This window comes from Polistes dominula, unplaced genomic scaffold (assembly GCF_049000335.1).
Source record: "Polistes dominula isolate Pdom_NZ unplaced genomic scaffold, Pdom_raw_medaka contig_73, whole genome shotgun sequence".
In the NCBI taxonomy this organism is placed as follows: domain Eukaryota; kingdom Metazoa; phylum Arthropoda; class Insecta; order Hymenoptera; family Vespidae; genus Polistes; species Polistes dominula.
The window spans coordinates 2,413,169-2,440,540 of NW_028300951.1; the positions used below are offsets into that span (position 1 = coordinate 2,413,169).

At 26.9% G+C, this 27,372-nt stretch overlaps 8 protein-coding genes across 11 annotated transcripts; 5 read left to right on the forward strand and 3 right to left on the reverse strand.

Annotated features, from left to right (window-relative positions):
- Positions 1-55: 55 nt before the first annotated feature.
- Xpd (general transcription and DNA repair factor IIH helicase subunit XPD) lies at positions 56-3,689 on the forward strand. Its single transcript, XM_015316100.2, has 13 exons — positions 56-261; positions 348-447; positions 585-839; positions 933-1,166; positions 1,256-1,379; positions 1,447-1,543; positions 1,627-1,760; positions 1,828-2,357; positions 2,434-2,609; positions 2,695-2,974; positions 3,037-3,147; positions 3,231-3,329; positions 3,405-3,689. Exons 1-13 carry the CDS (start codon positions 257-259, stop codon positions 3,537-3,539), a joined length of 2,280 nt encoding a protein of 759 aa, XP_015171586.1. The 5' UTR covers positions 56-256; the 3' UTR covers positions 3,540-3,689.
- A 209-nt stretch (positions 3,690-3,898) lies between these two features.
- LOC107063930 (Tubulin-binding cofactor E) lies at positions 3,899-6,514 on the reverse strand. The gene is given in 9 exon segments (XM_015316101.2): positions 3,899-4,083; positions 4,172-4,389; positions 4,470-4,703; positions 4,706-4,757; positions 4,828-4,957; positions 5,042-5,323; positions 5,394-5,783; positions 5,860-6,042; positions 6,342-6,514. Coding segments are annotated over 8 exon segments (1,581 nt in total). The 5' UTR covers position 6,042; positions 6,342-6,514; the 3' UTR covers positions 3,899-3,990.
- Positions 6,515-6,691: 177 nt separating this feature from the next.
- On the forward strand, positions 6,692-8,880 carry LOC107063853 (RNA-binding protein NOB1). Its single transcript, XM_015315973.2, has 6 exons — positions 6,692-6,856; positions 6,985-7,117; positions 7,203-7,411; positions 7,494-8,052; positions 8,126-8,460; positions 8,533-8,880. Exons 1-6 carry the CDS (start codon positions 6,785-6,787, stop codon positions 8,791-8,793), a joined length of 1,569 nt encoding a protein of 522 aa, XP_015171459.2. The 5' UTR covers positions 6,692-6,784; the 3' UTR covers positions 8,794-8,880.
- A 220-nt stretch (positions 8,881-9,100) lies between these two features.
- CPSF1 (cleavage and polyadenylation specificity factor subunit 1) lies at positions 9,101-15,919 on the forward strand. 2 transcript variants are annotated; one of them, XM_089172090.1, is made up of 21 exons: positions 9,101-9,778; positions 9,887-10,101; positions 10,258-10,568; positions 10,675-10,925; positions 11,052-11,233; positions 11,310-11,594; positions 11,682-11,993; positions 12,089-12,238; positions 12,351-12,512; positions 12,590-12,825; positions 12,917-13,127; positions 13,209-13,375; positions 13,464-13,707; positions 13,839-14,024; positions 14,098-14,346; positions 14,430-14,582; positions 14,656-14,832; positions 14,945-15,121; positions 15,195-15,218; positions 15,302-15,431; positions 15,529-15,669. In XM_089172090.1, exons 1-20 carry the CDS (start codon positions 9,610-9,612, stop codon positions 15,413-15,415), a joined length of 3,975 nt encoding a protein of 1,324 aa, XP_089028216.1. In that variant the 5' UTR covers positions 9,101-9,609; the 3' UTR covers positions 15,416-15,431; positions 15,529-15,669. The 2 variants fall into 2 exon arrangements, with proteins under 2 accessions (XP_089028216.1, XP_015171738.1); XM_015316252.2 differs by having other exon boundaries at positions 9,103-9,778; positions 14,945-15,218; positions 15,529-15,919.
- Positions 15,920-16,090: 171 nt separating this feature from the next.
- LOC107063862 (dynein regulatory complex protein 8) lies at positions 16,091-17,409 on the forward strand. The gene is made up of 5 exons (XM_015315983.2): positions 16,091-16,187; positions 16,530-16,646; positions 16,718-16,838; positions 16,912-17,122; positions 17,278-17,409. The coding sequence occupies exons 1-5, from the start codon at positions 16,091-16,093 to the stop codon at positions 17,407-17,409; spliced, it is 678 nt and encodes a 225-aa protein (XP_015171469.1).
- A 101-nt stretch (positions 17,410-17,510) lies between these two features.
- On the reverse strand, positions 17,511-19,589 carry LOC107063857 (delta(3,5)-Delta(2,4)-dienoyl-CoA isomerase, mitochondrial). 2 transcript variants are annotated; one of them, XM_015315979.2, is made up of 7 exons: positions 19,466-19,589; positions 18,903-19,050; positions 18,694-18,782; positions 18,468-18,595; positions 18,119-18,399; positions 17,928-18,054; positions 17,511-17,815 (listed from the first exon to the last, which is right to left on the reverse strand). In XM_015315979.2, the coding sequence occupies exons 2-7, from the start codon at positions 19,013-19,015 to the stop codon at positions 17,717-17,719; spliced, it is 837 nt and encodes a 278-aa protein (XP_015171465.1). In that variant the 5' UTR covers positions 19,016-19,050; positions 19,466-19,589; the 3' UTR covers positions 17,511-17,716. The 2 variants fall into 2 exon arrangements, with proteins under 2 accessions (XP_015171465.1, XP_015171464.2); XM_015315978.2 differs by lacking the exon at positions 19,466-19,589 and adding an exon at positions 19,161-19,321.
- Positions 19,590-19,699: 110 nt separating this feature from the next.
- LOC107063854 (retinol dehydrogenase 11) lies at positions 19,700-22,309 on the forward strand. The gene is made up of 6 exons (XM_015315974.2): positions 19,700-20,042; positions 20,083-20,140; positions 20,220-20,543; positions 20,626-20,861; positions 20,931-21,228; positions 21,317-22,309. The coding sequence occupies exons 3-6, from the start codon at positions 20,271-20,273 to the stop codon at positions 21,488-21,490; spliced, it is 981 nt and encodes a 326-aa protein (XP_015171460.2). The 5' UTR covers positions 19,700-20,042; positions 20,083-20,140; positions 20,220-20,270; the 3' UTR covers positions 21,491-22,309.
- A 466-nt stretch (positions 22,310-22,775) lies between these two features.
- On the reverse strand, positions 22,776-27,291 carry Uvrag (UV-resistance associated gene). Of its 2 annotated transcripts, XM_015316141.2 has the most exons (9): positions 26,796-27,291; positions 26,334-26,538; positions 25,364-25,951; positions 25,117-25,289; positions 24,797-25,023; positions 24,549-24,719; positions 23,515-24,477; positions 23,338-23,419; positions 22,776-23,254 (listed from the first exon to the last, which is right to left on the reverse strand). In XM_015316141.2, the coding sequence occupies exons 1-9, from the start codon at positions 26,898-26,900 to the stop codon at positions 23,042-23,044; spliced, it is 2,727 nt and encodes a 908-aa protein (XP_015171627.1). In that variant the 5' UTR covers positions 26,901-27,291; the 3' UTR covers positions 22,776-23,041. The 2 variants fall into 2 exon arrangements, with proteins under 2 accessions (XP_015171627.1, XP_015171628.1); XM_015316142.2 differs by lacking the exon at positions 26,796-27,291 and having other exon boundaries at positions 26,318-26,458.
- Between the last annotated feature and the right edge of the window lie 81 nt (positions 27,292-27,372).

Below are 27,372 nucleotides of genomic sequence, written 5' to 3' on the forward strand. Positions count from 1 at the left end.
TTCAAGTTCGCTCCGTGAACGCATGCGCGTGTACTAGACACACGGACAATAGCAGTAGAGAGGGAAAGAGTTATACAAAGTCGCGCCAATAAAACATGTCATTATAGTTTATTTCCAAACAAAGAATAGGTTAAATCGTGTCTTCCGAAACTCTTTCATATTTTTATATTAAAGCAGTTGAATTTATTATGTCGATCAATAAATGATAATCTTAAAATTGATGGTTGCATTAATGTAACAAAATAAACAACTAAAAATGAAGTAATAACAACTCATTTTATATTATTCGAATGTAACTTATAACAATTATAAGTATCAAATGTTTCTTATTTATTCTTTTATTTCAGGATTAATGTTGATGATTTAATTGTTTATTTTCCATATGATTATATATATCCAGAACAATATGCATATATGTATGAACTTAAGCGTGGTCTGGATGCAAAAGTATATATATATATATATATATATAAATAAGTTCATCTATTTTCTTTTAATTTTGATCATAGCATGTTATATAAATCAATAAACAAGATTAAGAAAGGTTCTTTAAAAAGTATTTAATTTGATTTTCATAATCTTAGGGTCACTGCCTTTTGGAGATGCCTTCAGGAACTGGAAAAACAATTACACTGTTATCTTTAATTGTTGCATATATGTTGGAACATCCATTGGATGTTACAAAGTTAATATATTGCTCCAGAACTGTACCGGAGATAGAAAAAGTTATAGAAGAATTAAAAAAACTAATTGATTATTATGAAAAAGAATTAAAAAGTAAACCTAAGATAATAGGATTAGTTCTCAGTTCAAGAAAAAACATGTGTATCCATCCTGAAGTAATTATCAAATAATAATATGAATATTGAGCAATATATAAATTGCAACTTACTATTAAATTTCTAACTAATTTTAATATGTAATTTGTGAAGATAAGCAAGGAACGAGAAGGAAAGGTGGTTGATTCACGGTGCCATTCTCTCACTGCGTCTTATATTCGAGATAGACATAATTATGATGAATCTACACCAATTTGTAATTTTTACGAAGGATTTGATTTAGAAGGTAGAACTCAAGTTATACCACCTGGTGTATATTCTCTTGACGATTTAAAAGACTATGGTAGAAGTCGTAACTGGTGTCCTTATTTTCTTGCACGTTTTATGGTAAATCATTATTTTTTTTTTTAGAGATATGGTTTTTCTTTTTAAATATTTTCACTAAAAAAAGCTTTCATATATAATTTCTTTCACAGATTATACAAGCTCAAATTGTAGTTTACAGTTATCACTATTTGCTTGATCCAAAAATAGCTGAAACTGTTTCTAAAGAATTAAGTAAAAGTTCTGTAGTTGTATTTGACGAGGCCCATAACATTGGTATGTGTGTGATATTTATATTTTAAATATATATATATAAATTATAACACTTTGTTTTATTTGATAGATAATGTTTGTATTGATTCAATGAGTGTTAAAATAAATAGAAGACTCATGGAAAGAAGTTCTGCTAATATTCAGATTTTAGAAAAAACTGTTGCAGAGTAAGTGACTCATTAATCTTGTTTATATTATTTTTAAAAATATTTTAATTATAATTATTTTTTTTTTTATACTTGTATTGTAGAATGAGAGAAGATGATGTTAACAAATTAAAAGAAGAATATGAAAGATTAGTTGCAGGATTAAAAGATGCACAAGTACAAAGAGAAACTGATATTATTTTATCAAATCCTATATTACCCGATGAAGTTCTTCAAGGTACGTCATCGTATTTAATTGTGTCTTTTTCTTATCTATAATTTTCTTTTTTTTTATATTTTTACAGAAGCTGTTCCTGGAAACATAAGAAATGCAGAACACTTTGTTAATTTTTTGAAACGATTTATAGAATATTTAAAGACACGTTTACGCGTACAGCATGTTGTACAAGAATCTCCGGCAGCTTTCTTGAGAGATATTCAATCAAAAGTTTCTATAGAACGAAAACCCTTACGATTTTGTGCTGAACGATTAGCATCCCTTTTAAGAACTATGGAAATAACAGACATAACAGATTTTTCCCCGCTTACTTTAGTAACACATTTGGCAACATTAGTTTCTACTTACACAAAAGGATTTACGATTATAGTAGAACCATTTGATGATAAAACACCTACAGTTCTAAATCCGGTATTACACTTCAGTTGTTTAGATTCATCCATAGCAATGAAGCCGGTATTTGAAAGATTCCAATCAGTAGTTATTACCTCTGGAACGTTATCACCTTTAGATATGTATCCAAAAATATTAAATTTTCATCCAGTAATAATGTCTTCGTTTACTATGACACTAGCTCGTCAATGTCTTCTTCCAATGGTAATAATTATATTTCTTCAATTATTATATATCGTAATATTATTATATTTATATCATTGTATTCTTCATAAAATAGATTGTAGCCAAAGGTAATGATCAAGTAGCAATTTCATCAAAATATGAAACAAGAGAAGATGTTGCCGTTATCAGAAATTATGGTCAACTTTTAGTTGAATTTGCTGCTAATGTTCCCGATGGTTTAGTTTGCTTTTTCACTTCATATTTGTACATGGAATCTGTTGTTGCTGCTTGGTATGTTTTATTTTACTTAAAATAATATATTATTTAATTAATATTCACACTTCTAATTTTGTTCAAAACAAATTTTCTATTTAAGGTATGATCAAGGAGTAGTAGATCAACTTCAGAGACATAAATTGCTATTCATTGAAACTCAAGATTCAGCAGAAACTAGTTTAGCTCTTTTAAATTATATAAAGGCTTGCGAAAATGGTCGAGGTGCTATTTTACTTTCGGTAGCTCGTGGTAAAGTTTCAGAAGGTGTAGATTTTGATCATCACTTAGGAAGAGCTGTTTTAATGTTTGGTATACCTTACGTATATACACAATCAAGAATTTTGAAAGCACGTTTAGAATATTTACGTGACCAATTCCAAGTAAGTAAATAGATTTCTGAATTTTCTAATAATTTATAATTTAAACTTTTATTTTTTTAAAGATAAGAGAAAATGATTTCTTGACCTTTGATGCTATGAGACATGCAGCACAGTGTGTTGGACGTGCCATTAGAGGTAAAACTGACTACGGTATTATGGTATTTGCAGATAAGGTAAATTATAAAATATTTATAAATGTTTATCTATTTAAAAAACAAAACTTATTATTTACTTTATTTGTATAAATTATGCGTAGAGGTTTTCTAGAGCTGACAAACGAAGTAAATTACCAAAATGGATACAAGAACATTTATCAGATGGTTTATGTAATTTATCTACTGAAGAAGCTGTACAGGTAATATGATTGAACACCATGCGTTGCAACTATAATTGACTCTTTTGGATTTTTTATTATTCTATTTATTTTTAGATTAGTAAACGATGGTTAAGACAAATGGCTCAGCCATTTACGCGTGAAAATCAATTAGGTCTATCACTTTTAACAAGAGAACAATTGGAAAAGGAGGAAGCTAGTAAAATTGAACAAAAAGCACAACAGAATTAAATTTTATATAAATAATATCTTTAGTAAAAATATTCCATATGCTTATGTCATTTGGGATAAGTATTTTTATTCGTAACTTGTAAAGATATCTTTATATATATAATTTTGTACTGTGATTGTGTTTAATATTAATATAAAATATTAAAAATCCATTTGCACCAATTATTCATAATTACAAAGAAGAAACCATCTTTATTAAATTATTAAGCAATGTTTTATGTATTTCATGATATTCGCGTAATATTTATCAGTAGTTTATTAATAAGAATAAAAATAGAATTGATGTCACATTATGGAAGAGATCTCTCAGTAACTTTTTAAATAATAATTATTAAAAGGATTTATAAGTAATAATCAAATGTGATTAAAAAAGTTTAATAACAAAGTACGGTGAAGAAATTTCTCAACAGTATAGAAAATACAGTCATATGAATAAATAATTAAGTTAATATCACCACCTCACAAGAACTTGATCACCATCTTGAATAGAATAATAACTGAGTTCTTGTAAAGGTTTATCTAAAGGAATTTCTTCTTTTGAAAGCTGAAACATTATTATGGAATATATACATATATATATAATAAAATTCGATTTTAACATTAGAAATAAACAAATTTGATGTCATACTCACATTCTGTTGTACAAATGAAAGTGTTGGAATTCTACCGCCAGTTTTAAAAAGTCTTTGTGCAAGTCCTATCACTTTTTGAACTTCCATATCTTTAAGAAGTTTTCTTTTAATTCCTTTAAGTTGATGTGGATCATTTGGACATTTAAATTCTACCGTTATAACGTTGGAAACCATTTCTGCTTTTGCCTTAGATGATGGAATATCAGATATTCCATATTCTAAGAAATAAAATGTTATTATATAAAATCATTTAATGATTCAAATTACTTATTGTGGACAAAAATATAGTTTCACGTACTATCAACTAAAATTGGGTATCGTGGATGTTCATTTATGAATAAATTCTTTTTATCAAGATTATTTTCAATTTCTATCCATTTTCGTAAATATAATTTTAAATAATCGTATTCGGCACCCCTTCTTTCTTCGTGTGTTATTTCCGTGCCATTTAATACTTTTAAATGTGATATTCTTGCTATTATTAATTGCCTTCCTGTTTCTAAAGTGTAATCCTTTAAAATTGGATTTCCCTAAATCTAAAATCTTCTAAATTATTAAGTTTTTCCAGCTCACTCACAGACTGCCACTGAAAACGAATATTCTCTTATTAGTAAATCAATGAAATCTTTTTTTTTTTTTTATAAACTGTATATTACCTCTGATATGTTATTTTCTGATATATGCAATTGTCGTAAAGCGGGAAATAAATTTGTTTTATCAGTTGATGTAGTAGATGGAAACCTTATTCTATCTATTTTATTTGAACTCAAATTAAGGCATTCTAAACTGCAAATTAAATAATATTAAAATAATATACAAAAATACAAAGATGAAATGACATTATATATTTAGTTTTATTAACTAACATACCATGGAAGTGAACCTAGCTTAAGAATTTCTGTCCAACTGGACAAAAAATTTCCTTCAAGCATAATTGTTCGTATTCTCATAGAAGTTGAGTATTTTAATGAACCTTCTAAAGAGCTAATATTGTTAAACGAAGCTGATAGTTCTTCCAATGACGAAAACATATCCACACATTTCTGCACATCGGACCAATTATAATTCATTCTTGTAATAGTTACACTCTTTACATTTGTGAATGCATATTTCAATGTTTCCATATTTTCTTCAGGTAGCAAATAATTTTCACTAAAAAAATTGATCGTTTATTCATAATGAACTATAGTTTTATGATATATTTTGAAATATATAAATTTACCTAACATTAAGCCGTTTAAGAGAATGAAGTTGACTACAAATATTCGCAACAGTATTCCAGGAACTTATTAAATTTTTCGATATATCTAATTCTTCCAAATTAGGACATAATTCTTGTAATTCACCAGGAGCACCAGCATCATTGACACACTGTTCTCTTAAGCATATCATTTTCAATTGATCGAATTTACTTTGTTTTTTATTCACTTTGGAAAATCCAACCATTTCTAAAAATGGAGCATTCATTTCTTTTTGTAAGGATGACAATGTATCCTTATCTACTCCTGCCAATTCATCATCTATCAGACCATATCGTTGTTTGATAGCTTGTGGACAGGATATACCAAATTTAACTTTACCAGGTCTTACAAATGATCCCGATGTAGTCTGCCTATTATATATAATACATAATTAATCGGAATAATATATATACAATAAAAAAAAGTTATTATATCTCCAAATCATACCTAGCTTTAAAATATTCAGCACCTTCATATGTACCATTATGCTTTCCACGTCCAGGATCATCCCAATCTATACCCAACCAAATACCTTTGATGTTCCCAACAGGACCAGCATATTTTAATATACCTTGATATCCATCACATTCTATGCGACTTCCAATTTTATAATTTTTGTCATCAACCATACTAAATGAAAAACAATTATTTGTATTATATCAAATAATGAATATAAATAAGTAAACTCATTGGATCATGTTTTATTATAATGCAAAAGAATATTACTACAAATTTAAATAATGAAATTAATGTAAATCATGTTACTAAAAAAAAAAAATATTAAATAAAAAGAAATATATGTTTCTCTTGTTGTTAAAATCCTAACCTCAAAGCTATTAAAAAACATTGGAAGCTATGATATGAATGAAATGATAACAGTATGCTTTCTATAAAGCTTAAATATCACAAAATATAGCTGAAAATATTACTTGAACAAGGTAGAGACGTGATACCACGATATAATTATATATCAAAGTATAAAAGTCATAAGAGACAATTTGACATTTCTATTCAGTGCTAAGTGCAAGTAAACGTGAGCGATATTGAGAGATTTGTATGAATTTATGACAAAAAATTCCTAAATTAGAAGATGACATTTATTAGTGCATAAAGAGCTCTAATCTCTATCAGTAGATGGCGCAGCGATCGTCAATCATATGGGAAGTATAGCTACATTTTGGTGCATCCTTATGATCGTGTAAAGGCGTTTCACATTCGCTGTCCAGCAAGCAGCCAATGAGCACGCTTCACGCGCAACATTGAGTGCGCATGTTATTATTATTTACTTGCCATTTCTATGATACACCGCTCTTTATAGGCAACGAACACGTGGTAATTTAATTGTTTAAATAATATTAATGCTGTTTTTATCATGGAATCAAACAATAAAATTCAATACTTGATCGTGGATACGAGTGCTTTTATTAAAAATGCACCACTACAGGTAATAAATATACTTTTCATTCAATTAAAATTATATAGCTGATTTTATCAATTTTTGTATTTACTCGTTAAATATTTATTAAATTGTAAATATAATATATTTTTTATAATTATTTATTGTTAATTTAGGATATTGGTGTTAATATTATAACCGAACAAGATGTAGTTAATGAGATAACCAATAAACGACAATTGCGAAGGCTAGTTGTACTTCCATATGATTTAAGTGTTCAAAGTGCTTTTCCAGAGAACATTAAATTTGGTAAATAGATTAAATTTATTAAATCTCATTATAAATTTATTATTAAAATATTGTCCTCTTAATAATTAAATTTATTATCCATTAGTTACTGAATTCGCAAAGAAAACAGGTGATTATACTAGTTTATCTGCCACCGATGTTAAAGTAATTGCACTTACATATCAATTGGAAAAAGAAAAAGTAGGTACAGAACATTTAAAGGAAACTCCAACTATTGTAAAGACTATCAACAGTGCAAAACATATTAAAAACTCTTCAAAACCTATTGTCGGATTCTATATGCCAAAGAAAAAAGTAAGTATATATAAAAACATACATATACTATGTATTATATAAAAATATGAAACAATTTTTAACATATATGTATAAATTACAGTCAAAAAAAGCAAATAAAACTAAAGATAAAGAAAGTGTAACAGGAAAAGAAGAAGAAGAAGAAGTACACGTTGATTCTCTTGTGAATGAAGTTGATATTCAAGAAAACGAAGAAAATCAAGAAGAGAAAACAAACAAAAGCGATGATGAATTTCTAGAAAATGAAGATCAAGAAGAGGAAACAAACAAAAACGATGATGAATATCTAGAATATGAAGAAGATCAACTTACATCGGATGATACAAAATCTTCTGATGAATGTGTATCCAATTATGAAACAGCTACATCTGATGTAGAAGATTATGCAGACGATAATGCAGACGATAATGTAGACGATAATACAGACGATAATGTAGATATTGAAACAAAAGATTTGGCAGAAAAATTTTCAAATCTTAATTGCGAGCCATCACAATTGGAAATCCAGAGTGAAGATGGAAATACGCATAACGTAGATGATATTCTTGCGACCATACCAGATGAGGATGATAAAGAATCATTAGAAGAGTTAAATGAATCTGAAGACGACCTCAATAATGATAACGATTGGATTACACCAAGTAAGTTCTTTTTATTTTTAAGAAAGATATAAAAATGATAGATATTATACAATATATATGACAATAATTCTAGATAATATTAAAAATGTAAGAAAGCAGATGGACTCTGATGTACTTAAAGAAAAATCTGCTACTGTTGCTTGTTTAACAATGGATTTTGCAATGCAAAATGTTTTAATGCAAATTGGTTTGAACGTAGCATCATTGGATGGAAAAGTTATCAAACAAATGCGAACATTTATATTTAGATGTTATGCTTGTTTCAAAACTACCAGCATAATGACTAAAGTATTTTGTCCTAATTGTGGTAATAAAACGTTAAAAAAAGTTGCTATTTCATTAGATGACAATGGTAAACAACACATTCATATTAATACACGGAGACCACTTACAGCTAAAGGAAAGAAAGTATGTGTTCAAATAATAATAATAACTAAATTCGTGATATAAAAAATAAATAACATTTGTTTGTTCTTTTAGTTTTCTTTGCCAAAGCCACAAGGTGGAAAACATGCAAATAATCCAATACTTTGCGAGGATCAACCTATGCCTCAACAACGTATTTCTAAATTGGCAAGAACCAAAAATGATCCACTATTTGATGATTACATAGCAGGATATTCTCCATTTGTTACACGAGATGTATATTCTAAATCTGCTATGTTAGGTATTCGATTGAATGGTGGTGTTAAATATTGGATGAAGAAAAATCCAAATGAATCTAGGAAAAAACGAAAATAATCTAAAAACAATAGATTATTATTTGTTATATATATATATATATGTAAATGTAAATGTAATTTATATAAATATTTTCTAAAAATTCAATCTTGTTTATCTTTACATCTATATAATTGATTCCTATCAATGCATAAATGTTATTATATTATTCAATTTAATATTAATCAATTTTTGTTTAAATTAAAAATTTATAAATGTAAACAATCTTTTTCATGCACTTATCGTATTCCTATAACTAAAAAGTTTTCAAAAATAATCTATTTTTCCAAGCGTTAAGAGAGGGTGTAAAATTTTTTTAGCGTTGTTTCAGTGTTGTACCACTAGAGGGCAATAATCAACATGAAGTTGTGGTATCACTTCTTAATAATACCACGAGATAAAAGATATACAAAATGGTTAACGAATATGGAAAACTTTATTAATAAAACTGTATCAAATAAGTATAACAAGTAGTTGAAATAAGTTTTTGGAACACGTGGTGAATGCAATGCGTTGTGTGTCGTGTAGCGTGTATAATGCCATTAACTATTGTTCTCTTTTGTTTTATGTGTTGTTAGTCTGTTTTATCATTTGAGTGTAGTTGTATGAGCGGTCTGTAGAGGCGTGATTGTAGATACGCGTCCGCTACAAAGTTATCTGTATATTTATATACCGGTAGTCGTTGAGATGCATCAACGAAACTGTGAATGATGTATTGAATTGGTGTTTATATGGTGTTTATATGCATATAAAATAATTTTATGAGTGAATTCTTATATATTTATTAATCTTCATAATAATAGTATTTAATTATATTACAAAAAAAAACTTAATAAAATGTATTCGATATGTAAAAGTACTCATCCTGCAACAGCAGTAGAACATGCAATCACATGTTATTTTTTTAATCGTTCTGAAAAATGTCTTGTTGTTGCTGGTTCTAATGTTATAAGAATATTTCGTTTAATTCCCGATGTGGATACAACAAAAAGAGAAAAATATATAGGTATAGGTATATTTGTTTTCTTCTGTTTTTTTTGGTTATTATTAGTACATAAAATAACAATGGTATTTACTATAAACATTTTTTTCATTGTGCATTTTATTTTAACAGATTTACGTTCTCCAAAAATGAAACTAGAATGTTTAGCAATGTATACTTTGCATGGGAATGTAATGTCAATGCAAGCAGTACATTTAATTGGATCTCAACGAGATTCTCTCTTGTTGAGTTTTCGTGATGCAAAATTGTCTGTTGTTGAATACGATCAAGAAACTCATGATCTTAGAACAGTATCTTTGCATTATTTCGAAGAAGAAGAAATACGGGTAATAAAACAGTTTTTATATCATAAGGGATTAATATGTTAAATGCCAAACACATATTCGCATTTATAGAAACACATGTTTGAACACAAAACTTACTGACGATATTACCAGTGATTAATTTAATATTAAAATTTTAAAATAAAAATTATTTTTTAGGATGGATGGACAAATCATCATCATATACCAATTGTAAGAGTAGACCCCGAAGGTCGCTGTGCAGTGATGTTGATATATGGACGTAAATTGGTAGTACTACCATTCCGTAAGGATCCAAGTCTTGATGATGGAGATTTATTAGATACAGCTAAATTAACTGTATCTAATAAAACGCCTATACTGTCGTCGTATATGATTGTATTAAAAAGTCTGGAAGAAAAAATGGACAATATTATAGATTTGCAATTTTTATATGGATACTACGAACCAACTTTGTTGATTCTTTATGAACCTGTAAGAACATTTCCAGGGTAAGTATTTATTAAAAAAAATTAATAATATTTTAATTAATGTAAATGTATAATGTTTATATATATTAATTTCAAATAATATTATATAAAATACTTATTTACACAGACGTATTGCGGTAAGACAAGACACTTGTGCAATGGTAGCAATATCATTAAATATTCAACAAAGAGTTCATCCTATTATATGGTCTGTTTCTAATTTACCATTTGATTGTTATCAAGCAGTACCAGTGAAAAAACCTCTTGGTGGAACATTAATAATGGCAGTGAATTCTTTAATTTATTTAAACCAGAGTATTCCACCATATGGAGTATCTCTTAATAGTTTAGCAGAAACAAGTACAAATTTTCCTTTAAGTGAGTAGAATTTGTTCTGAAATAACTTTATATATGCAAATGTTAAAACATATATTTATTTATTATATAATTTAATAAGGAATATAGTTCAACAAATTATAATTGAATAATTCGTTGTTTTTTTAGAATCACAAGAAGGAGTTAAAATGAGTTTGGAAGGTGCCCAGGTTGCATTTATATCTCCAGATCGTTTTGTTATCTCTTTAAAAAGTGGAGAACTGTATGTACTGTCCTTGTTTGCAGATAGTATGCGTTCAGTACGCGGTTTTCATTTTGATAAAGCAGCTGCTAGTGTTTTAACATCGTGCGTAAGTAATACTTGTAACGATTAATATTTTTACATTTAAATAAAACATATATTTTATTCCATATCGATTTTATTAGGTATGCATGTGCGAAGATAACTATCTTTTCCTTGGTTCGCGTCTTGGTAATTCATTATTATTAAGGTTCACTGAAAAAGAACAAGAAAATGAACAAAATCAGAATGAAAATGATGTCATGGTTGAAGATAATGAAAGTGAAGAAACTCCAGCGAAAAAAATCAAACAAGATTTCCTTGGTGATTGGATGGCATCTGATGTATTAGATATCAAGGATCCAGAAGAATTAGAAGTCTATGGAAGTGAAACGCATACATCTATTCACATAACGTCTTATGTATTTGAGGTATATTTATTATTATTATTATTATTACTTAATGAAAGAATAATTTATTTGTTTATATATTTTGATTATTATTTTGATTATTTCTAGGTATGCGATAGCTTGTTGAATATAGGACCTTGTGGAAATATATCTATGGGAGAGCCAGCATTTTTATCAGATGAATTTTCACATAATCAAGATCCTGATGTTGAATTAGTTACAACATCTGGATATGGGAAAAATGGTGCTCTTTGTGTTCTCCAAAGATCTATTCGACCTCAGGTAGTAACAACATTTGAATTACCTGGATGCGAGGATATGTGGACTGTCATTGGTAATCTAAACAATGATAATCAAACTAAAACTGAATCGGAAGGTTCCCATGCTTTCTTAATATTAAGTCAAGCAGATTCAACTATGGTATATAACTATAATTATAGTAACAAATTATATTTCATATTAAAAATATTATTATTTATTATATATATGATTAATATCATGTAATAAATATATAGATTTTACAAACTGGTCAAGAAATAAACGAAGTTGATCAAAGTGGATTCAATACTCAAGGAAGTACAATTTATGCAGGAAATCTTGGTGCTAACAGATACATAGTTCAAGTTACGCAAAAGGGAATTCGTCTTCTACAAGGAATTGAGCAGGTATACATAATAATAATAATTTTTATTTTCGATGCTATTGCTAAGAAAATGAACTTGATTTATACTCTTGCTTATTTTCTTGTTGCTTTTTTTTATTTATTTATAATTATAGATACAACATATGCCCTTGGATCTTGGTAGTCCCATAGTTCATGCTAGTTGTGCAGATCCATATGTAACTATACTTTCAAAAGATGGTCAAGTTATGTTACTTACTCTTAGAGAAGGAAGAGGTACAGCAAGATTACATGCCCAAGCTGCTAATTTACTATTCGTAAGTATATATATATATAAGATATATAAATATCTATAAAATATATTAAAAAATAATGATCTTTATTAACTTAACAGCGTCCGCAAATAGAAGCACTCTGCGCATATAGAGATGTAAGTGGAATTTTCACAACACAATTATCTGAAAATTCGGATGATGATGTACCAGAGGAAGAACATAATGTAGAGGAACCACCGGTTGTTAACAATATTGATAATGAAGATGACCTGTTATATGGCGATGCACCAGCTTTTCAAATGCCTGCACCACCCCATGCTAAAAATACTGATGGAACGACCAAAAAAACATTATGGTAAATCTCTTTATTATTATTTACAATAATATTACATTATTTTTCTATCGTCAATTGTTTATTCATATCATAATTATATAATTATGTACAGGTGGCAAAAACACCTACAGGAAATCAAGCCTACTTATTGGTTACTAGTATATAGAGATAATGGAACCTTAGAAATTTATTCTTTACCAGACTTACGTTTGTCCTATCTTATTCGTAATTTTGGTTATGGACAATATGTTTTACATGATAGTATGGAATCTACAACATTGCAAACTAATTCTGTCAATGAACTTCCTAATCGAGAAAATCAAGTAATACTTAAATTATATGCATTATTCTCTCAATTGCATTTGATAAATTTATAAATATTCATTTAAAATTTACTTACACAGGTACGTGAAATTTTAATGGTCGCTTTAGGCCACCATGGAAATAGACCAATGCTTTTAGTACGATTAGATACTGAATTGCAAATTTATCAAACTTATAAATATCCCAAAGGACATTTAAAATTGCGATTTCACAAATTAAATCATGGTATTATACCAGGTAATTTAAGGTATGCATATTTATTTATATAAAGGATTTGTTTTATTATAATTTATTCTTTATTATATAAAAATTATTCTATATTCAAATTTCAAAAGACCAAAACCTAAAGAAGAAAATATGCCCAATATGAGTCAAGCCAAAATTTCAATGATGCGATACTTTAGCAATATTGCTGGATACAACGGAGTATTTATTTGCGGTGATTATGCACATTGGATATTTCTTACTGGACGTGGTGAATTACGAACACATCCAATGGGCATAGATGGTCCTGTTACTTCTTTTGCACCATTTAATAATATCAATTGCCTTCAAGGCTTTTTATATTTCAATAGAAAGGTAAATTTGATTAACAAACATAATTCATTTAAGGACGATGTTCGCAGTCAAAACTTTCATTAATCGAATGTCCACCGTGTTTACAATTTTAATTAACAAATTCTACATATATACTTATAATTTTTTATTAGGAAGAATTAAGGATATGCGTTCTACCGACACATTTATCATACGATGCACCATGGCCTGTTAGAAAAGTACCTTTGAGATGTACTCCACATTTTGTGACATATCATCTCGAAAGTAAAACTTATTGTGTTATAACGAGTACAGCAGAACCACTTAAAAGTTATTACAGATTTAATGGCGAAGATAAGGTATTAGTAAATATTAAACAAAAAATTCTTTTATATATAATAGTAGAATGTTATCACAGTTATCTATTTATAGGAATTCACAGAGGAAGAAAGACCTGAAAGATTTCTTTACCCGTCACAAGAATTATTCAGTATTGTTTTATTTTCCCCAGTTTCTTGGGAAACTATACCAAATACTAGAATTGAATTGGATCAATGGGAACATGTGACATGTTTAAAAAATGTATCTTTAGCATATGAGGGAACAAGATCCGGATTAAAGGGTTACATCGTATTAGGAACAAACTACAATTATGGTGAAGATATTACGAGTAGAGGACGTGTAAGTGAAAATAAAATGAATAATATTGTTTTATCTATCTCTCTAATATCTTTATAATATGTTTATATATTTTTCTTTTATAGATTCTTATATTCGACATTATAGAAGTAGTACCAGAACCTGGACAACCATTAACAAAAAATAGATTTAAACAGATTTATGCGAAGGAACAGAAAGGTCCTATAACTGCTATTACTCAAGTATCAGGATTTCTAGTTTCGGCAGTGGGACAAAAGGTTTTGTTATTATAAAATTAATTATGTAAACAATTAATTTCGAAATGTATCTATATATATTTTTTCTTTTCAGATCTACATTTGGCAATTAAAAGATAACGATCTCGTAGGCGTAGCTTTTATAGATACTCAAATTTATATACATCAAATGTTGAGTATTAAAAGTTTAATTTTAATCGCTGATGTGTACAAATCAATTAGTTTGTTAAGATTTCAAGAAGAATATAGAACACTTTCCCTTGTTAGCAGAGTAAGTTTATATTATAAAATATAATTTAATATTATAATATTATAAATATAATACTCCTTATATACATGAGATATATATATATATATATATATCAAATATTTTTTTATTTCAGGATTTCCGTGCAGCAGAAGTCTATACAATAGAATATTTGATTGATAATACTAATTTAGGTTTTATAGTAGCTGACGGAGAAAGTAATTTAGCTTTATTTATGTATCAACCAGAATCAAGGGAAAGTCTTGGTGGACAAAAATTGATGAGAAAAGCTGACTTTCATTTGGGACAAAAAGTAAATACATTCTTTCGAATTAAATGTAGAGTTACTGATTCTTCTAATGAAAAGAAATATTTTTCTGGAGCAGATAAAAGGCACGTCACCATGTACGGTAAGTTGATTTTTATTTTATTTTTGTACTATTTTTCTTTTTGAATATATAAATGAAGAAATATAATAAAAAATCAATTTTAGCATCACTGGATGGTAGTCTCGGTTATATTCTTCCAGTTCCAGAAAAAACATATCGTAGATTACTTATGCTTCAAAATGTATTGGTCACACACATATGTCATATTGCGGGTTTAAATCCTAAAGCATATCGGTAAGTCATTAAATATATATAATGAATTAACTGTAAAGTAATATTGTGACTATATTTGTATTAGAAATTTAATTATAATATTTGTTAAAAATTTCAGAACATATAAAAGTTATGTAAAAACGCAAGGTAATCCAGCCAGAGGTATCATTGATGGAGATTTGGTTTGGAGTTATCTCAATTTACCTAATAATGAAAAAATGGATGTAGCTAAGAAAATTGGAACGCGAGTTCAAGAAATAATAGAAGATATTACAGAAATTGATCGACAAACAGCACATTTTTAAAAAATATAACAACCGTTTTATATATATATATATATTTTTTTTTTCAAAAAATACAGTAAAACGTTACTTAGAACTAATTCTTCATAATAGTTTTTAAATAAATGTAAATCAGGAAGTGAAAATTTGAACTACAAATTCCAAATGCATTTAATACATTTGTTAATAATTATTTTTATCTCACATGCACATGTATGTTATATATATATATATATAATTATTAATTAGTACAATAACGTTTATTTTTTATATGTAGCAATTGTTTTATATAATCGATTTTTTTTTCTTAGTATAAAATAAATTTACATTTTTATACTAAAATGATCTTTAACATTTCACATAAAACATATTCCATGTAAATTTATCTCAATTAATAATATGTCTGATACGGAAGGTGTTTTTGAATTAGTGGATCGATTATCTATACAAAAAAACATTAGTGAAAGAAGAATAAGTAAACGTGAGAGTTCAAAATGTATGTAAATTTTCATAAATATTATGTATATATAAATGTAAGATTATATATAAAATTATTTTTACATCAATAAAAGAAGCATGTATATAATATTTAATGTAAATATTTAATAAGTCACACACACTCATGCGAATATTGATCAAACAATGATACATTAAGCGCGTGTAAAGGTAAAAGTAAAGAGTCTGTATAATATTGTAAGCTTCAAACGAAATAGTAAGTATTTTGTTGGTAATTCTACATTTCAATTGAGTCCTGTTCAATCGTAAGAATTCATTGATAAAAGAAATAGAAACATTTGTATTGTTAACATGAAAATGAATTAGTATTTGCATTTTCTAGTGTCTGACGAACCAACATTATTAGAAAAAAGGCTGTGTGAAGCATTTGATGTATTTGATAATGCAAGAAATAATGAAGTGGATGTTAGAGATTTGGGTACCATAATAAGAGCATTAGGTAACTAATATGATATTTGTATATATTAAAAGACAACAAAAAATCATATTAATAATCTTATTTGTTTTTAGGATGTGTTATTACAGAAGCAGAATTACAAGAAATACAAGTTCAAGTAGAAGATGTTGAAAATAATTGTGTGCCATTGAAAAAATTTGTTGAATATATGCACAAAGCTATTAGCGAACGCAAGTAAGTAATTATGTAATTATATACTTAATAATTTTTCTTTATATAAATATTTTTGTCTTCTTTATTTTTGTAGATTTAAACCTGCAGAACCTGAAGATCTATTAAAAGCATTTCAGTTACTAGATCCTGATAATCGTGGTTTTATCATGAAAAATGATTTAGAAAAAACTTTGATGGAAATTGGAGAGCCTTTTACTAAAGATGAAATTGACGAAATGATGTCAGTTGCTTGTGATCCAGCAACAAAAAGAATTTATTATGAACACTACATCAATTTACTGATTGTATGTATGATTATATTAATTTTAATTATTTAATATTTTTATTAACAATTGCAATCGAATAATTGACATATTTATATTACTGAGAGATACATCATTTTTTTTATTTTTTTTTTTTTAATGAAATTTAAATTTAAGAATTTAATCATTTATATTAGGTAAAAATTCCTAAAAATGAAAATTTGTATTCTATTGCCGATGAAATTGATGAATTAAAATCTATACCTAAAAAACGTCGATTAGAAAGTCTTCTTATGGAAGCTGAAGCGAAAGAAGCTAATAAATCATAGAATTCAATTTTATGTTCGAAATTTTATTAGAGTCTCATAATAATTGGATTTCAATACTAATTAAATTAATATTTCAATAATAAATATGAAAATACAATCTCTTAATATTAATAAAAATAGTTTAATGTCATTGCATATAATATGAAATATTTCATATCAATATAAAGGTATATGAAAATATAAACATGTCTAATATATTTAATAATATTTGATAACAAATAAGTTTTTGCATTCACAGATACTGATAAGGAAACAAATTTTTGGACTTAAAATTCAATAATAAAAAGTTTTATATATGTATAAAATATTATAGTTTTGAAAATGTTGGTGGATCACCACGTACCATTTGTGCAGTTGTTGCATTTATGAAATCTTCACTTTGCAACATTGATTTATTATGCATAGCCTGTTTAAACAAATATCAAGTTAATCAGAATAAAATTACAATAAATTGACCTACTTAATTAAAAATTTAATACAATTAATCGATTTACTTTTAGGTGGAATAAATAACTTACAATATGTTCGAGACCTTCTTGAACAGTATGATCTCTCGAATATACCAAACTTAATTTGGAACCTTGTACCGCGACAGGACTTTTACTTGCTATTACTTCAGCAAGTTCTATCGATTTATCTAACAAACTATATTCAAATAAATGGGATTATTATTACTGCATAACTTCCAAAATATATTTTCAACAATTACCTTTTTTGATTATCATAAACACGATTGACAAAACCACATTGCAATGCCTCGGTTGCTGGAAATTTTCTTGCTGTGTAAACAAGTTCTCTGACTAAACTGTCGTTACCTATTATTTTTGGGAATCTTTGCAAAGTACCAACATCAGCTGCCATACCAATATCAACTTCTTTTATTTGAAACCATGCATCTGAAGAACAATAACGTATATCAGCAGCACTAATCATATCTACTCCTGAACCTAGGCAGGCATTATGCACAGCTGCAATCACTGGTTTTACGCACTAAGAAAAATAATAAACATAATTAATTGAATAACTACAATAAATATTGTATAATCAATATAAAATACCTTTTCAATAGAAGTAATAGTATTTTGATATTTGCTTATCATGGATTCTAAAATTTTGCATTTTCTAGCAATATCTTCTTGTTCCGCTAGTTTTTGGTAAAATTCTAGATTACCTTGTAAATCTAAGCCTATATCAAATATAATATTTATATCACATAAATATTTGCGTTAATAAATGTTTATTTATATAATTAAAAAAAAAACAAAAGAGAGAGAGATAAAATACCAGCACAAAACATTTGTCCAACAGCTGATAAAATAATAACTCTACATTCTGGTTCCACTGATAAATCATCGAAACATTCTTTAATTTCTCTGCATATGAAGAGAGAAATAAATAAATGTAATATAATATTTAAACAAATATGATAGATAATATACAAAGTATCTTTTAATTAATACTCTTTTGTATACTTTGAAATAATGATTACGTACTCCCACATTTTTTGATTCATGGCATTTCGTTTCTCAGGTCTATTTAATTGTACCATGCAAACAAATGGTTTTGGTATTGATACAGACAAGGTTTCATATTTAGTAGACTTCATCGTATTGTTTTTTAAAACAGCACTAGTTCTGAACTCTAAAAATGAATGAATCCAATATTGCAGATATTTGCTATAATAAATATTATGTTTACATATTTGTAAAAATAAGTCAACTATTGTATAATCAAAAGTTTAAACTTCTTACGTTTGTTTACAGCATTAAAAAAAGATTTTCTTAATATAGAAGTAAACATTATCATTAAATATTTCAAAGAAATTTAATAAGAAATATACATGTATACAATAAAAATAGTAGTACTACTTTGTACCATAGTACAAAGGTCAACGTTCATTGGTTAGGATAAAATATATATGTCAAAGTACTTAAAATATATTATAAATGACTTTTTAAATTATTTTTTACATAAAAAATATTATACTCTCTATTATTTAATGAAATAATATTAATAAATACATATATATATTATTTTAAAAATAATCAGGGTTTACCATGTTCCTGAAAAGTTATACAATTTTATATAGGTTCATTCTAGTAACATTCTTACAACTAGAATACATGAGATGAATTTTATAACTTAAAAAAACTATTTTAAATTAAAAATGTATATTTCACATATCTTTGTTCTATAAATAAGAATTTTTAATTTATAAAAATTAGTGTTAATTTACGATAAAATAAATTTAAACAGTATTGTGTGAATAATGCATAATCTGTGTGAAATAAAAGTCACAAATATTGATTTTTATAAATTACAAATGTATTATATTTTTTAAAACAATTTAAATATTATTACTCATAAGTAATAAATAAATATAAAATAAAGTAATAGATGTAATATTTTAAAATTACGTCATTTCTATTTTTATAGAACAGAGGATGTGAACCTTAGCCATTGTCATAAATTTGAATTGTATTGATGGTCGTTAAGTAGTGTGGTAAAAAGCAGTAAGAAACGATAATATAGAAAGTTACAATTTGTGTATTCATTTAAATAAACAAAATTATTTTTCTGTACAAATTATTTTTAAAAAAAGTGAAAAAGAAAGAGAGAAATAATTTACAATCTATATATATATATATATATATATATATATATATATATATATATATATATTTGTATACATGCATAGTGCAAGTGATTTAATTAACATAAATAATCATATGTAAATATAAAAACTACTTTTTATATTTTTTTAATAATTGACTATTTAATACTTTAATTATTTTGTATTTCTTTTGCAGATGTTAACTGTGATCAAATTCATCTAACAGAAAATTTGTGGATAAGTAAATATGATATCTTCGTGGTACTATGTTGCTGCATCCGTTGTCTTATTTATTGTTTATTATCGAAAATGTCGTGAATGTGTTTGGGGAAGATGTAAGAATACGAGTAGTTTACAAGATAGAGTTTTTATCGTAACAGGAGCTAATTCTGGTATTGGTAAGGAAACTGTAAAAGAATTAGCTAAAAGAAAAGCTACAGTTGTTATGGCTTGTCGAAACATGCAAAATGCCAAAAATGTTATTTCTGAGATACGTCATCAAATTTCTAATGGTAAACTGGTAAGTCGTTTATTCAGAATTTTTGAAACAATTTATATTCTATCTGTCAATATAAGAAGTTTTTGTATTCATAAATTTACAGATTCCGATGGAATTAGATCTTGCATCATTTTCATCAATCAGAGAATTTGCTGCTGAAATTTTAAAAAATTTTCCTAAAATTCATGTATTAATTAATAATGCCGGAGTATACAGACCACTTAGGGATCGTGCGTTTACTGAAGATGGATTTGAAATTCACTTTGGTGTTAATTATCTTGGACATTTTTTATTAACCAATTTACTCATAGAACGTCTTAAAGAGAGTGCACCTAGCAGGTTGGTTACGAATCATTTGACTAAATTTTATATGAATCTCTAAATGAAACATATTTTTCTTAATTACAGAGTAGTTATTGTAACTTCTAAACTTCTGGAATCAGGTGTTGTTGATTTTTCTAATTTAAATGGTGAAAAATGTTTAACGATTAAAACACGTATGAATCCATTTTATTCTAACTCTAAATTAGAGAATATGTATTTTGGCATAGAACTTGCTCAAAGAATGAAAGAACACAACGTTAATGTTTATATGGTTTGTCCTGGATTTGCTTATACAGGATTATTCAGACATGTTAAACGAAGTTTATACCATTATATTTTGTTCATGCCAATGGCTTTATTATTCTTAAGAACTGCAAATCAGGTAATATAATATAATAAATGCAATTATCTATACAATATATACTGTTCTTAATGAAAAATTTATTAATTAAATAAATTATTTTCTATAGGCTGCGCAGACTGTGTTACATTGTGCTATTGAACCTTCTTTAGCCAATGAAAGTGGACATCTTTATCGAAATTGCGAACTTTATGAGCCCAATAAGCAATTCAGTTCCGATATAGCGCATGAATTATGGGAAAAAAGTGTTGAATTGACTGCTTCCAAAGAGACTGCTAAATAAATCATGTTTTGTCTGATTCACATCATTTTACTGTAAATGATTTGGCTCAGTCAAATTTTATTTTTGTATATAAATGAGTACTGTAATAGATGTGGTATGTATTTTTATGACCACTATTATTTTTAATGAAAAAAAGAAACCCATATTTTTATTTATAATTTTATGAATTTTTACATTATTGCTGATTCAGTGAGTTAATTAATAAATTAAATATACGCAATAATAATTTCGACAAAATATTATGATATTTTGTATAACGTAGCCAACAAAACTTAAATAATTTAAAGAATGAATAGAATATTACGAATAAAAGTCTTCAACAATATTTACGAAATTTTTTCACTGGTATAAATAGCACGCATAGAGAAAGAATACGAAGAAATAATCTTTTTACAACTATAGTATACAATAACTATTAATTAATTAATATCGTGAAATTATTCAAATGTAAAACATATTTTTGGAAATACAAGTAGATTACAATATAAAGTAATATAATACTATTATATTTTAAGATATCTCAGCAAAACATGAAAATTGTAGTGTAAATAATAAGTCACAGATATATTGTGTGCAATCTTGCTTTAATTTTGTATTTTTTTTTTTATATATATATATATATTGCGTAGCATTCGTGATAAATATAACATTTGTGATGTTTAATTGTCATTTGAAATTGACAAAAAACAAACAAAACTATGATGTATTATTATCTTAATTAAGAAAGATTAAATATAACGTAAAATATTTTTAACCCTCTTAATAAATTCAAATATACATGTAATATTTATCTAATAAATTATGATCACACTCGGTAAATGCTTTTGAACTTTGGTTGGTCCTCTTATATAGATTTATATATCCAATCTTTAAATAATCTTAAACATTAAAAACAAATCTAGATATTTTTTTATATATTATTTTTTTACATTGTAAGCATAAACTCGACCCAGCCGAAAGTTAAAAATGAAATAATATTTTTCAATTTTGTTTAGAAATATACATGATGTCACATTTGCTTAACAAAATATAATCATTTAAAAGATAATAGATAAAATATATAAATCACAAATACTATGTATATATTATACAATTAAGCAAGCTATAGAAGAACATTATTAAAGATAGAAAAAATTATATCGAGATATTATAAATAGAATCACATAATCTTTTTACTTTTTACTTTTTCTCTCGTCTACTACGATTTCTCAATGCAATTATGTAACTTCTATGAAAAATTACTACGATTATATTTATTGTTTTATGATATAAATTTGTATTCGAATGCGTGTGTATTTACGGCGCGATTATACTTTTAAGAAAATAATATTTATAAAACAATGTAACCCTTCTTTTCTTTCCCATCATTTACTATTTTTCTTTTTGCAACAATAATAAAGATAAATTCGATCAAAGTTACATACTTTGATCCTAACACATATTCTTCTTCTATATGTACTGAGAATAACTCTTTTAAATTTTTTTTTTTTTTTTTTTTTTTTACAAGATTTACTCGCATATACAATAACTTTATATTTCAATTAATAAATATTACAGCCGTGGTTTCATAACTTTGAAGCTAGTTTTCTTATTAGCTAAGGCTTCAGTACGTGCATAGACATTTTCTGAACTGCGTCTAATAATATCTATATAATCGCTTGATGCTTGAAATTCGCACTGATTCATTTTTTCTTCGACCATACAATTATAATCGGTGACAGTATTGTCGCTTTTTTGTGTCGCCATTAATGAATCTTTATTTAACTGAAAATTATAAACGCAACATATGTAACGATTGTATATATAAGAGATAAGATTAAACATAATCAAATATTATTGATAATTACCATCGCGTTATGTTTAATTAAGATATCCTCTTCATTTTCTTCAGACCAGTGTTCACTTTGTTGTCCTACTTCTTCATTCGGCCTAAAGCGAGTAAAAATATAATGTTCCTTTGTGATATCTCATAGCAATAATAAAATGAATAATTTTTAATATATTCATTTACCAAATTTACTCACCTTAGTTGAGAAGAAAATTGTTTACCTAATACTTTTTTGTTAGTTATATGACACTTTTCCGTATAACTGGAAATAGAATTTGTTCTTTCGTTCTTTTCAGTTTCATCATAAGTACATCTTATAATATCATCTAAAGACAAACAAGATTTAGCATTACGTTCTTTAGACGAATTAATCGTGAAGGGTCCTGTTTGTTCTAAAACGTCAAAATTGTAATCATTTTTGACGTTATAATGCATAAAATAATCTTCTGAAGTACTATTATCTAAATGTGACGTATTGGTATGTTCTCCGTTTTTCATTTTATCCTCCATGTTATCTTCAATGTTTTTTACATTGTCATGATTCGTTGATGAAATATTTTGTTCGGTCTCCTCTCTTTTGATCGTACTTTTTTCATTCGGGCTTTCGTCTCCATCATTTTGGCTACCACTTAAGGCCATTTCACAACTACTTATGGAATTAGAACTTCTATCCCTAATACTGACAGAACCTTCTAAACTATCAGTAACATTTACTGATTTAGACACAGATGTAGGTATTGTTATTTCAATATTACTGTCAATCGTAACGCAATCATTATTTTGAAGAAAATCATCACTTACATTTGTAGTGATAGTATTATTCAGTACAGTACAATTTAATGTTTCGTTACTGCTAGTGCTAGATCTGTTTCTAGCTAACATTAATGTTCTGTCGTCTATGGCACTTTCTTCCGATTTGCAAATTCGTTTTGATTGACTACCTAAAACAAGAGGCTGTACAGGCTTATCTAGACCTTGATCTAAAGAAGATCCCAAGGAAGATTTAATTGATTTTAATTGGCCCATCGATCGTGAAGATCTGTGGCATTTCTCAAAAATAATTTTCTGTATTGGCGGTGTAAGAGGAACATTCTGTTTACCATTACCTACTTCTGTATCTAACGATGAAGTAGAAAATGTTCTTTTTGAATTATCCAAACTGTAAGGGAATTAATTACTTTCTCTTTAATAGATTTGCCATAATATATGAACTATTACAAACATACTTACTGTGATTGGTTTGGCTTCATTTTTAACAAAGTCGATAGATTTGATAACGTGGCTCTTAAATCGGTAGTAGGAAGACCACAATACCAACGTAATTGAGCTATGTTTTTATTTAATAGATAAACAGCATAGTGAAATTGCAATCTATCTTTACCTTTGGCAAATAATGGAAATCTAGAAAAATATTTGTTTACAAAATATTTTATTTTCATGAATAATTTATTATAGAGAAAAATATTGATAATACTTACTGCCTATCATTATCAGGAAGGTTCTCTATAATATGATCTATAATTTTACTACGAGAACCATAATGTATGATAGGATATCTAGTAGGTATATTGAGAAAATTTGCAATCATTTGTGTTGTATGTGTTACAAAGCCCAATGCCACGGCTACTTGAGTATCATTTGCCAATTCCAAATCTTCGCTATCTGGTAAATGTATGTCATGTATTGTGAATTTTCCATTGCTATCCTAAATAATAACATTTGAAATAAATTAAGCTATTAACTATATGAAATATATTAATTTAAAGATTATATATATTGATCGTATAAATTGTTATACCTGTTTAATAGGATAAATTAAACTTAGTTCTGAAATTAATTGACGTCGACGATGAGCTAATTGATTGCTCATTTGAATATAAGTTTCTCTGGTATCAATATGACTTTGACGCCATTCATGCAATCTTTCAATATCTTTGTTAAGTTCTCTATATCTTTCCATTAAATCGGAACCTGTATACAATTAAATTAATTACAACATTACATTTGTATGTATTAAGTTGATAAGATTAAAATTCAAAGTGTACCATGATCTTGATTTTCTTCTGTAATAGTAGCATGTAATTGGTTTAATACTCTTAATTCTCCCATTTTCCTTGCCCTTTCTTGTTCTAATAGTTTTGTTCGAAATTTGGCCATTTCTAATTCCTTACGTATTTTAAGTATTTCAGCTTTTTTTTCTCTATTAACTGTACGAGGCTGAAATAATCTATTCAAAGAAGATTGAGGATATTTTGGTGTTTGAAAATTATCACCAGAGGCAATGCGTTTCCTTAAAGCTTCCACCGAATTGGTCTGTTGTTTTAGCGCTTGCATCTTGCTTCTCAAGCTGGTCAATTTATTTACAGTATAACTGTCTTTTACTTCGCTTGTGTTAACACTTATACGAAGATATCTTTTTAATTCTGGTGTTGTTATGAAACAATATGCAGGTGTAAAAAAACCTCCATTGAAGTAAAAAATTATTGAATTTTCTTTAAGAATTTTTTCCATGTTGTTGGGCAATTTAGGACCAATATATGCAAGGCCGGTAAAAGAAATACCCCATGTGAATACAATTATATCTGATGTATTACTACCCATAGCTGTTCTTTTCCATAGCCTTAGGATTATTTCTATTTGTAAAAAAAAGAAAATAGATGTATATAATATTTATCACCTATTCTATAAATTGAAACAAACTAATGAATAATTTAAGAGTACCATTGCGATAAAAATAATAACTAATGATATTGTAAGAGACTTCAAAGTTTTTTTTTTAATGAGTAGTGTAACAGTACAACAGTGATTTTTAAAAAACTGTTCATTTTTTGTGTCTAAGACAACCCAATCCTTGTTGTGCTTAGTTAAAAAATGTTAAGCTAAGTATCAGTGCCCTTTGCTTAAATTTTTTAAACACGTTTTAAAGCAATTCATGTAAATAAATATAATAATCCCCTACAATATCATTTCAAGTAGAAAACTGCGTTTAAGGTACTAACAGATTGTTAAGCTCACCACTGGCAGATGAGTAACCTGTGGCATGTAAAGTAGGTACTTCCAAGCTAGACCATCTAGGATTGGCATTATCTATTAATTCGCTTGTATATATCGGCGATGACATAGTTGTTCTATGTAAAGTATAATAAAACCAACTGATTTCGCTATTTACATTTGTTCTCAATTTATATCCAATTATTTGAATCAAGCTCCTAAGTCTCAACTGAAACAAATATCCCATGTAAGAAAAAATATATTATTTATATAATAAATTATAATTATGAGAATACCACAAATGTTATTATTTAAAATATATATATACATATACATAGCACAAGTATAGACATTAAATTAATCTATTAATACAAATAATAAAAATCATATATATATATATGTGTATAATGTATCGTATATATATGTATATGTATAATGTATCGTAAAAATAAAAAATTAACATAGACAATAAATAGAATAAATTACCTGCTGCGTAGCAAGGGGAAGCCAAGTTTTATAACGTGGTGCGATACGGGGTTGAAGAGTCAAGTCTAAATCTCTAACGAGGTTTCGCGTCTCAGAAACCTCCATTATTTGCTTTCATAGTAAAATACACATAATATCATTAAAAATAAATGAAACATTTCTTAAACATGATATTATTAATGGATAATCGACAGGATAGTAACTTTAATAGATAGCCAGGTTATTCGTATCGGTTTAACACACTCCTATATGTAATACTGTATATAACGACTGTATCATCTTTATTATTTCGTCTTTTGATCTACCATCAAATAATAATGTGATTCTCTTTTGTCATATATAAATATAATATACATTCATATATATATGTACACATAAATATCATACATATATATATGTATTATATAGTAAGGATATACTTTATTCCTATGTGTAATCAAATAACGTCATTCGACACTTCTGACAGTTCTTCACATTGACACCTATCATTCTTAAAATTTTATACCTTCTATTACCACCAAAAGTTTCCTAAAAACACTAGATTAATTTCTAGTTATTTTTGTTACCAGCATTGACT

Coding starts and splice junctions, on each gene's coding strand:
- Xpd (XM_015316100.2), top strand. Junction 1,544..1,626: donor TTAGAAAAAACTGTTGCAGA/GTAAGTGACTCA, acceptor CTTGTATTGTAG/AATGAGAGAAGATGATGTTA. Junction 3,330..3,404: donor CTACTGAAGAAGCTGTACAG/GTAATATGATTG, acceptor ATTTATTTTTAG/ATTAGTAAACGATGGTTAAG.
- LOC107063853 (XM_015315973.2), top strand. CDS start 6,785: ATGGAATCAAACAATAAAATTCAATACTTGATCGTGGATACGAGTGCT. Junction 6,857..6,984: donor TTAAAAATGCACCACTACAG/GTAATAAATATA, acceptor TTGTTAATTTAG/GATATTGGTGTTAATATTAT. Junction 8,053..8,125: donor TAACGATTGGATTACACCAA/GTAAGTTCTTTT, acceptor CAATAATTCTAG/ATAATATTAAAAATGTAAGA.
- CPSF1 (XM_015316252.2), top strand. CDS start 9,610: ATGTATTCGATATGTAAAAGTACTCATCCTGCAACAGCAGTAGAACAT. Junction 11,994..12,088: donor GTCAAGCAGATTCAACTATG/GTATATAACTAT, acceptor ATAAATATATAG/ATTTTACAAACTGGTCAAGA. Junction 13,708..13,838: donor TTTTATATTTCAATAGAAAG/GTAAATTTGATT, acceptor ATTTTTTATTAG/GAAGAATTAAGGATATGCGT.
- LOC107063862 (XM_015315983.2), top strand. CDS start 16,091: ATGTCTGATACGGAAGGTGTTTTTGAATTAGTGGATCGATTATCTATA. Junction 16,188..16,529: donor TAAACGTGAGAGTTCAAAAT/GTATGTAAATTT, acceptor TGCATTTTCTAG/TGTCTGACGAACCAACATTA. Junction 16,839..16,911: donor AAAGCTATTAGCGAACGCAA/GTAAGTAATTAT, acceptor TTATTTTTGTAG/ATTTAAACCTGCAGAACCTG.
- LOC107063857 (XM_015315978.2), bottom strand. CDS start 19,215: ATGATAATGTTTACTTCTATATTAAGAAAATCTTTTTTTAATGCTGTA. Junction 19,051..19,160: donor TTTTAATGCTGTAAACAAAC/GTAAGAAGTTTA, acceptor ATTCATTTTTAG/AGTTCAGAACTAGTGCTGTT. Junction 18,400..18,467: donor CTATTACTTCTATTGAAAAG/GTATTTTATATT, acceptor TATTTTTCTTAG/TGCGTAAAACCAGTGATTGC.
- LOC107063854 (XM_015315974.2), top strand. CDS start 20,271: ATGATATCTTCGTGGTACTATGTTGCTGCATCCGTTGTCTTATTTATT. Junction 20,544..20,625: donor AAATTTCTAATGGTAAACTG/GTAAGTCGTTTA, acceptor ATAAATTTACAG/ATTCCGATGGAATTAGATCT. Junction 21,229..21,316: donor TCTTAAGAACTGCAAATCAG/GTAATATAATAT, acceptor TATTTTCTATAG/GCTGCGCAGACTGTGTTACA.
- Uvrag (XM_015316141.2), bottom strand. CDS start 26,900: ATGGAGGTTTCTGAGACGCGAAACCTCGTTAGAGATTTAGACTTGACT. Junction 25,952..26,333: donor AGGTTACTCATCTGCCAGTG/GTGAGCTTAACA, acceptor TTTTACAAATAG/AAATAATCCTAAGGCTATGG. Junction 24,478..24,548: donor ATGAAGCCAAACCAATCACA/GTAAGTATGTTT, acceptor ATTCCCTTACAG/TTTGGATAATTCAAAAAGAA.